This window comes from Epinephelus fuscoguttatus, linkage group LG21 (genome assembly GCF_011397635.1).
Source record: "Epinephelus fuscoguttatus linkage group LG21, E.fuscoguttatus.final_Chr_v1".
NCBI classification, from domain to species: domain Eukaryota; kingdom Metazoa; phylum Chordata; class Actinopteri; order Perciformes; family Serranidae; genus Epinephelus; species Epinephelus fuscoguttatus.
The window spans coordinates 39,356,978-39,366,219 of record NC_064772.1 but is presented as its reverse complement, the minus strand read 5'-3'; the positions used below and the strand labels follow the sequence as shown (position 1 = coordinate 39,366,219).

General features: G+C 41.6%; 1 protein-coding gene across 1 annotated transcript in view; it reads left to right on the top strand.

Moving 5' to 3' along the window:
• The first annotated feature begins 1,429 nt into the window (after positions 1-1,429).
• Positions 1,430-9,242, top strand: part of LOC125882024 (piezo-type mechanosensitive ion channel component 2-like) — an 87,431-nt gene continuing 79,618 nt past the window's right edge. Inside the window, 1 exon segment of the mRNA XM_049565647.1 lies at positions 1,430-1,952. Coding sequence (XP_049421604.1) covers positions 1,889-1,952 — 64 coding nt within the window. The 5' untranslated portion in view covers positions 1,430-1,888.

Sequence of the window (9,242 nt, the reverse complement as noted above, 5' to 3'; positions counted from 1 at the left end):
TTGGGGGCCTACTGCTGTGGATCCATTGCCCCCGTATTCCTTCCATCTGGACATCTGGGGGGAGGCTCATGGCTGCGGATCCCCTGCCTGACACCTCCCTCAAAAATTTATTTTTTTTTTCTTCTTGTAATCTTCCCGTGGTTATGCCACTCTCTCCATCTGCTGGCCCTGCGGTGTCTCCCTGGCAGAGCAGGGCTGCTATTGACCTGTTGCACACTTGGTACACTCCTACTGGCACTTTAGTTTTTATTTGTGACAGTTTAATTTGCACTACTGTGTTTTATCTGCACTATTTCTTCTACAGGTTTTGTATTGCACTTTTTATGATGACCCCCTGGGCTAGTGCAGTGTTAAGGAGCTTTCATTCTTTTAGCCTTACCTGATATGATAAAGCTGATGTATTTATTTCATCCAGTAGTCCTAATTGCACTATTCAAATCTGCGCCTTCCTGTACTACATGGTTGTCTTCTGTGTGTCTTGATGGTTGTATCTGCCGTGCAGCCATGTTGCACTATGTGCCCAAGACAAATTTCCTGCTTGGGACAATAAGGTACCAGCAAAGTGTACCTAATAAAGGGGCTGTTGAGTGTGTATTTGCTGTACATATACTGCAGTTGCAAACAGCGACCAGCAGAGGGAGACAAACAGCAGAAACACATGAAACCATCCTGAAGTTAAACTGATGAATATTAAATTTAAACTGACACGTCAGGATGAAACACTTTAACAACAGCAACAATAGTAACAATAGTAATAATGATAATAATAATTATTATTATTATAATAATAAACACTGTTGATAATTATTAATATTTAATGGGTATAAAATCAGAGTGTAAAATCGCTGCAGTTTCGGATTGATGAGAAGATAAAATCCAGAGCAGAGGATGAGGATGTGGAACCTTTTCATGTAGTTCTCCAGCTGACGGAGCCGTTCACCTGGAGGAGCCACAGAAGAAGACAGGCCTGTACGAAAACTTTATTGACAACATGTTTTTGTATGGCTCAGTTTGTCACAGGGGACAGTGATGTTTAAATGAAGGATGAGAAGAAGACTGAACTGTCTCACAGATGGTTGTCATGGCGATGCTTTGACTGTCCTCTGAAAGTGTCCTCCATGATGAGATGACTGACGTTTGGTCTGTTGTCTCTTCCTGATCAATAAAGTTTAAACCTTCTTCTCGTTGTGTCCTGACAGACAGCTGTCCACAGACTTTTGGCCACCACAGATCCTCTGACACATCTTACTGTTTTTTTATTTATATTTTCTTTGTCGAAGGGGCGTGGTCACATGAGCTCTTTTAAAATGTTCCAAAACCACATCCGGTCTTCTGATTGGCCAAGGCAGCTGTCAGTCATCGCAAGGGCGTGGCCTGTGAGCTCCAGTTAGTTTCTGAGTGTCGGCGTGTTTTTCAGGAGAGACTGAAGAAAAGAAAGAAGAAAGAAAGACGTGAAATATCCTCCAGTTTGTCTCACTGTGTCTGCGGGGACAGAGACAGGAGGAGGAGGAGGAGAAGAAGAAAAAGAAGAAGAAGAAGAAGATAAACTCAAAGAATCTTCAGTGACTTCAAACCTTCAGTCTGCAGACACACAGACAGACAGACAGACAAACAGCTTGTTTAAATGTAGTTGGTCTCACAGTGAGACACTCAGCATCTGTCTGTCTGTCTCTGTTTTTTACCTGTCTGTCTCTCAGCCTGTCTCTCAGCCTGTCTGTCTCCTGCAGGACGGAGGATGGCACCGGGGTGTGTCGCCGTCCTCAGCCGGACCCGCGGCTCCTCCGGCGGGCAGACAGAGCTCTGACAGCCCGCTGCAAAGCCGGACCCGGACCAATAAACCCGGATTAAAAAGTGGATTCAGACCGAAACCGGAACATCTGAGTTCGGGATGCCCTCAGAACTGGCTGTAGGTGTGGTCTTCAGGGTTGTACTGCCCTTAAGTTTGACTGCAGGTAAGATGTGGAAGTTGTTTCTGGGTGACTGGTGTCACTGGTGTTACTGCTGTTACTACTGGTGTTACTTCTGTTACTGCTGTTACTGGTGTTACTATTGTTACTGCTGTTACTGCTGTTACTACTGGTGTTACTATTGTTACTGCTGTTACTACTGGTGTTACTATTGTTACTGCTGTTACTACTGGTGTTAAAGGTGTTACTATTGTTACTGCTGTTACTGGTGTCACTGCTGCTGTTACTGGTGTCACTGCTGTTACAGGTGTTCCAGCTGTTACAGTTGTCACTGGTACCATCCAGTATCGTAACGTATCGTATCGTATCGTACCGTATTGTATCGTAATGTGATCAAGTTGTTTCTAAACGGGCACCATCTGTAGGTTAATCAATCAATCAATCAGTTTTATTTATAAAGCCCAATATCACAACTTACAATTTGCCTCACGGGGCTTTACAGCATACGACATCCCTCTGTCCTTAGGACCCTCGCAGCTGATCAGGAAAAACTCCCCAAAAAAACCCTTTAACGGGAAAAAATGGTAGAAACCTCAGGAAGAGCAACTGAGGAGGGATCCCTCTTCCAGGACGGACAGACGTGCAATAGATGTCGTACAGAACAGATCAACATGATAAATTAACAGTAATCCACATGACACAATGAGACAGAGAGAGAGAGAGAGAGAGAGAGAGAGAGAGAGAGAGAGAGAGAGAGATGCAGGACAGACGGTAATTACAGTAGCTTAAAACAACATTAATGAAAGTAATAATATTATAATTAATAATAATATATTAATATCTGGCAGTATACATGTGTGACAATAATCATATGTGTATAATAACAGTAGAAGTATGACTAATGACTAATGATGGCAGCAGCAGCAGCAGGAGGCATCTGGCAGGACCACGGCAGCAGCACAACCACACACGTCACGCTGTCCAGGCACCGCTGTGATATGAGTTAATCTGAGAGACAGTGGAGCACAAAGGCTCCGGAGAAGAAGCCGAGTTAGTGACATGTAATAATAGGACACGAGAGAGAAAGAGAAGGAGAGAAGGTGCCCAGTGTATTATAGGGGGGTCCTCCGGCAGACTAGGCCTAAGTCAGCCTAACTAGGGGCTGGTACAGGGCAAGCCTGAGCCAGCCCTAACTATAAGCTTTATCAAAGAGGAAAGTCTTAAGTCTAGTCTTAAATGTGGAGACGGTGTCTGCCTCCCGGACCGTAACAGGAAGATGATTCCACAGGAGAGGAGCCTGATAGCTGAAGGCTCTGGCTCCTGATCTACTTTTGGAGACTTTAGGGACCACGAGTAACCCTGCGTTCTCAGAGTGGGATAATATGGCACTATGAGCTCTCTAAGATATGACGGAGTTTGACCATTTAGAGCTTTATAAGTTAACAGTAGGATTTTAAATTCAATTCTGGATTTTACAGGGAGCCAGTGCAGAGAAGCTAAAACAGGAGAAATATGATCTCGTTTCTTAGTTCCTGCTAGTACACGTGCTGCTGCATTCTGAATTAGCTGGAGAGTTTTTAAGGACTTACTAGAGCTACCTGATAATAGAGAGTTACAGTAATCCAGCCTTGAGGTAACAAAAGCGTGGACCAATTTTTCTGCATCTTTTCGGGTCAGGATAGGCCTAATTTTCACAATATTACGCAGATGAAAAAATGCAGTCCGTGAGGTTTGTTTTAAATGAGAATTAAAAGACAAATCTTGATCAAATGTTACTCCGAGGTTTCTTACGGTAGTGCTAGAGGCCAGAGCAATGCCATCTAGAGAAACTATGTCATCAGATAAAGAGTCTCTGAGTTGTTTGGGGCCAAGAACAATAACTTCAGTTTTGTCTGAATTTAACATCAGGAAATTGGTGCTCATCCAGGTTTTTATGTCTTTAAGGCAATTATGAAGTTTAGTTAATTGATTACTTTCTTCAGGCTTCATAGATAAATACAACTGTGTATCATCCACATAACAATGGAAATTTAAAGAGTGATTTCTAATGATGTTACCTAAAGGAAGCATATATAGAGTAAATAGGATTGGTCCGAGCACAAAACCTTGCGGAACTCCAAAACAAACTTTGGTACGTAAGGACGATTCATTATGAACGTCAACAAACTGAAAACGATCAGATAAATAAGATTTAAACCAGCTCAGTGCAGAACCTTTTAGGCCAATTAAGTGATCCAGTCTCTGCAGTAGAATTTGATGGTCAATAGTGTCAAACGCCGCACTAAGATCTAATAAAACAAGTACAGAGACAAGTCCTTTGTCTGAAGCAATCAGAAGGTCATTTGTAATTTTAACTAGTGCTGTCTCAGTGCTATGATGCACTCTAAATCCTGACTGAAATTCCTCAAATAAATTATTATCCTGGAGAAAATCACACAGCTGGTCTGCGACTACTTTCTCAAGGATCTTTGACATAAAGGGAAGATTAGACATTGGTCTATAGTTGGCTAACACCTCTGGATCCAGGGTGGGCTTTTTTAGTAGAGGTTTAATTACAGCTACCTTAAAAGACTGTGGTACATAGCCTGTTAATAAGGATATATTGATCATATCTAATATATGAGTGTTAACTAAAGGAAAGACCTCCTTAAGTAGCCTAGTTGGGATGGGGTCTAAGTAGGGCTGGGCGGTATGACCTAAAATTTATATCACGGTATAAATCGAATCCCTTCATGGTAACGGTATATATCGCGGTATAAATTTGAGTGTAAAAGTTATAATAGAAGTGTTTCTGAATGGGTTTTGTAGTCCCTTAGCAAAGCTATATTGATAAAAACAACCACAACAACAAAAGCAAAGATATAATGTATTTGTTAGAGCATTTATTGTGCAGAATGCAGATCTCAAAACTCAAAATTAAAACCCAGTACTCAATGGTGCAAAATGTCCCCTGGGATCGGTATCAAAAGGTAATTTCCTTCTTTTAGCAACATCCTAAATGACTGAGTTGTGTTTTTTCCACCTGGACCTTTATGCTCTGCTATTTCTCCTCTAATCATCACGCTGTAACCTGTGACAGGCTGCTATGATACCACAACTATCACACACTCACATATGGAGTTTTTTTGTAGAGCCCCTAGCGTCACATAGGTTTACATTACCAAAGGTTTATGACAAACTCTCTTGCCGAAAACCAACTCCCGTGTGCGCACGGCGAGAGAGGAGAGGGAGAGACGCTGTGCTGCTGCCAGAGGAGACACTGAATGAGTTCCCTCTGAGCGGTAAGTCGCTAAAAGAGTCTGAGAAGTCTGGGGCTGTTCATAACTCACTCACTCACAAGTTCTCCAGCAGCACATGTTGCACGTGCTACGCTAAATCACGGATGTGAACCAGCTCCTCTTGCTCTGCTGTCTCTGTACTTGCAGCCATTTTCACACTGAGGCAGGTGCGATGACGTCATCGACGATAGGACAGTAGAGCGCAAATCTCTACCGTGGGCAAAATTTATATCATTTCTACCGTCTACCGCATATACCGTGCAGCCCTAGGTCTAAGAGACACGTTGATGATTTAGATGAAGAAATCACTGCGGTCAATTCTTGAAGAGAAATTGGGGAGAAACAATCTAAATATATATTAGGTTTTACAGCTGTGTTTGAGGTTAGATAGGTACTATCTGAGGACAGGAGGTCATGAATTTTGCCTCTAATAGTTAGAATTTTGTCATTTAAAAAGCTCATAAAATCATTACTGCTAAGGGCTAAAGGAATACAAGGCTCAATAGAGCTTTGACTCTCAGTCAGCCTGGCTACAGTGCTGAAAAGAAACCTGGGGTTGTTCTTATTGTCTTCTATTAATGCTGAGTAATAGTTTGCTCTGGCATTGCGGAGGCCCCTCTTATAAGTTTTGAGACTGTCTGTCCAGATTAAACAAGATTCTTCCAGTTTGGTTAATCGCCAATTCCTTTCAAATTTTCGCGATATTTGTTTTAACTTACGGGTTTGAGAGTTATACCAAGGAGCGAACTTTCTTTGCTTTGTTAACTTCTTTTTAAGAGGAGCTACAGAGTCAAGTGTTGTTCGCAGCGAGCCTACGGCACTATCGACAAGATGATCAATTCGGGAGAGGTTAAAGTCGGTATGGGAAACCTCTGTTACTGAAGGACTTGGTATTGAATTTAACGACGGAGTAATCATTTCCTTAAATTTTGCGACAGCACTATCTGATAAACATCTAGTGTAGTAACTGTTGCTGAGTGGCATGTAATCGAGTAAAAAGAAATCAAAAGTAATCAGATAATGATCCGATAGCGAGGGATTCTGTGGAAGACTGTTAGGTTATCAATTGAATGATGGAGTTGTTTCTAAACATGCCTAAACATGCACCATCTGTAGGTTAATGTGATCGAGTCGATTCTAAACATGCACCATCTGTAGGTTAATGTGATGGAGTTGTTTCTAAACATGCACCATCTGTAGGTTAATGTGATCGAATTGTTTCTAAACCTGCACCATCTGTAGGTTAATGTGATCGAATTGTTTCTAAACATGCACCATCTGTAGGTTAATGTGATCGAATTGTTTCTAAACATGCACCATCTGTAGGTTAATGTGATGGAGTTGTTTCTAAACATGCACCATCTGTAGGTTAATGTGATGGAGTTGTTTCTAAACATGCACCATCTGTAGGTTAATGTGATGGAGTTGTTTCTAAACCTGTACCATCTGTAGGTTAATGTGATGGAGTTGTTTCTAAACCTGTACCATCTGTAGGTTAATGTGATGGAGTTGTTTCTAAACCTGTACCATCTGTAGGTTAATGTGATGGAGTTGTTTCTAAACCTGCACCATCTGTAGGTTAATGTGATGGAGTTGTTTCTAAACCTGTACCATCTGTAGGTTAATGTGATGGAGTTGTTTCTAAACCTGTACCATCTGTAGGTTAATGTGATGGAGTTGTTTCTAAACATGCACCATCTGTAGGTTAATGTGATCGAGTTGTTTCTAAACCTGCACCATCTGTAGGTTAATGTGATCGAGTTGTTTCTAAACCTGCACCATCTGTAGGTTAATGTGATGGAGTTGTTTCTAAACATGCACCATCTGTAGGTTAATGTGATCGAGTTGTTTCTAAACATGCACCATCTGTAGGGTAATGTGATGGAGTTGTTTCTAAACCTGCACCATCTGTAGGTTAATGTGATGGAGTTGTTTCTAAACATGCACCATCTGTAGGTTAATGTGATGGAGTTGTTTCTAAACATGCACCATCTGTAGGTTAATGTGATGGAGTTGTTTCTAAACCTGTACCATCTGTAGGTTAATGTGATGGAGTTGTTTCTAAACATGCACCATCTGTAGGTTAATGTGATGGAGTTGTTTCTAAACATGCACCATCTGTAGGTTAATGTGATGGAGTTGTTTCTAAACCTGCACCATCTGTAGGTTAATGTGATGGAGTTGTTTCTAAACATGCACCATCTGTAGGTTAATGTGATGGAGTTGTTTCTAAACCTGCACCATCTGTAGGTTAATGTGATGGAGTTGTTTCTAAACGTGCACCATCTTTAGGGTTAATGTGATCGAGTTGTTTCTGAACGTGCACCATCTGTAGGTTAATGTGATGGAGTTGTTTCTAAACCTGTACCATCTGTAGGTTAATGTGATGGAGTTGTTTCTAAACATGCACCATCTGTAGGTTAATGTGATGGAGTTGTTTCTAAACCTGTACCATCTGTAGGTTAATGTGATGGAGTTGTTTCTAAACATGCACCATCTGCAGGGTAATGTGATGGAGTTGTTTCTAAACCTGTACCATCTGTAGGTTAATGTGATGGAGTTGTTTCTAAACGTGCACCATCTTTAGGTTAATGTGATCGAGTTGTTTCTAAACATGTACCATCTGTAGGTTAATGTGATGGAGTTGTTTCTAAACGTGCACCATCTTTAGGTTAATGTGATCGAGTTGTTTCTAAATCTGCACCATCTGTAGGTTAATGTGATGGAGTTGTTTCTAAACATGCACCATCTGTAGGTTAATGTGATGGAGTTGTTTCTAAACCTGTACCATCTGTAAGTTAATGTGATCGAGTTGTTTCTAAACGTGCACCATCTGCAGGGTAATGTGATGGAGTCATTTTTCATTAGCAGTGACTTGGTCATGTTTTTACATTGCTGCTGTGTAAGCCTGTTTCCAATTTTTAGGTGGAATTCCCTTTAAAACTGCTCCACATTCCACAGAGAGGGGGAGGGGTCTGTGTGTGTGTGTTGATGTACTGCTTACCACAGACACAGAGTCACATAGTTACACAGACACACACACACACACACGCACACAAACACACACGCACACACACACACACACACACACACACACACACACACACACACACACACACAGCCAGATGTTGTTACCTGAAAAAGTGGAACCAAATGTGTGTGTGTGTGTGTGTGTGTGTGTGTGTGTGTGTGTGTGTGTGCGTGTGTGTGTGTGTGTGTGTTGGGGGAGGGAAGGTTAAACCTTTGGGCACACCATTCCTGTCAACCACACACACACCTACACACACACACACACAGATCTTTGAGTGTGTGTGTTGATTACTCGTCTGTCTGAAAGTCGAACAAACTTTATTCACACATGCAACATGCACAATCTGAACACGTTTCAGGAAACAGGAAACAGTACAGGGGGCGGGGTTTCACAAAGACACGTCCTCTGATAAACAACAACCATCAGATAGAAACGAGAAAAATAAAATATATACAAATGAATAAATGTTCCAGATTAGGAATCCAAATTTATTGTGATGGTGATGATGGTGGTGATGATGATGATGGTGATGATGATGATGATGGTGATGATGATGATGATGGTGGTGATGGTGATGATGATGATGATGAGGATGATGATGATGATGATGATGATGGTAATGATGATGATGATGATGGTGATGGTGATGATGGTGGTGATGATGATGATGATGATGATGATGGTGGTGATGGTGATGATGATGATGATGAGGATGATGATGATGGTAATGATGATGATGATGATGAGGATGATGGTGGTGGTGATGATGGTGGTGATGATGATGATGGTGGTGATGGTGATGATGATGATGATGAGGATGATGATGATGGTAATGATGATGATGATGATGAGGATGATGGTGGTGATGATGATGGTGGTGATGATGATGAGGATGATGAGGATGATGGTGGTGATGGTGATGATGATGATGGTGGTGATGATGATGATGATGATGATGATGGTGGTGGTGATGATGGTGATGATGATGATGATGATGGTGGTGATGATGATGATGGTGATGATGAT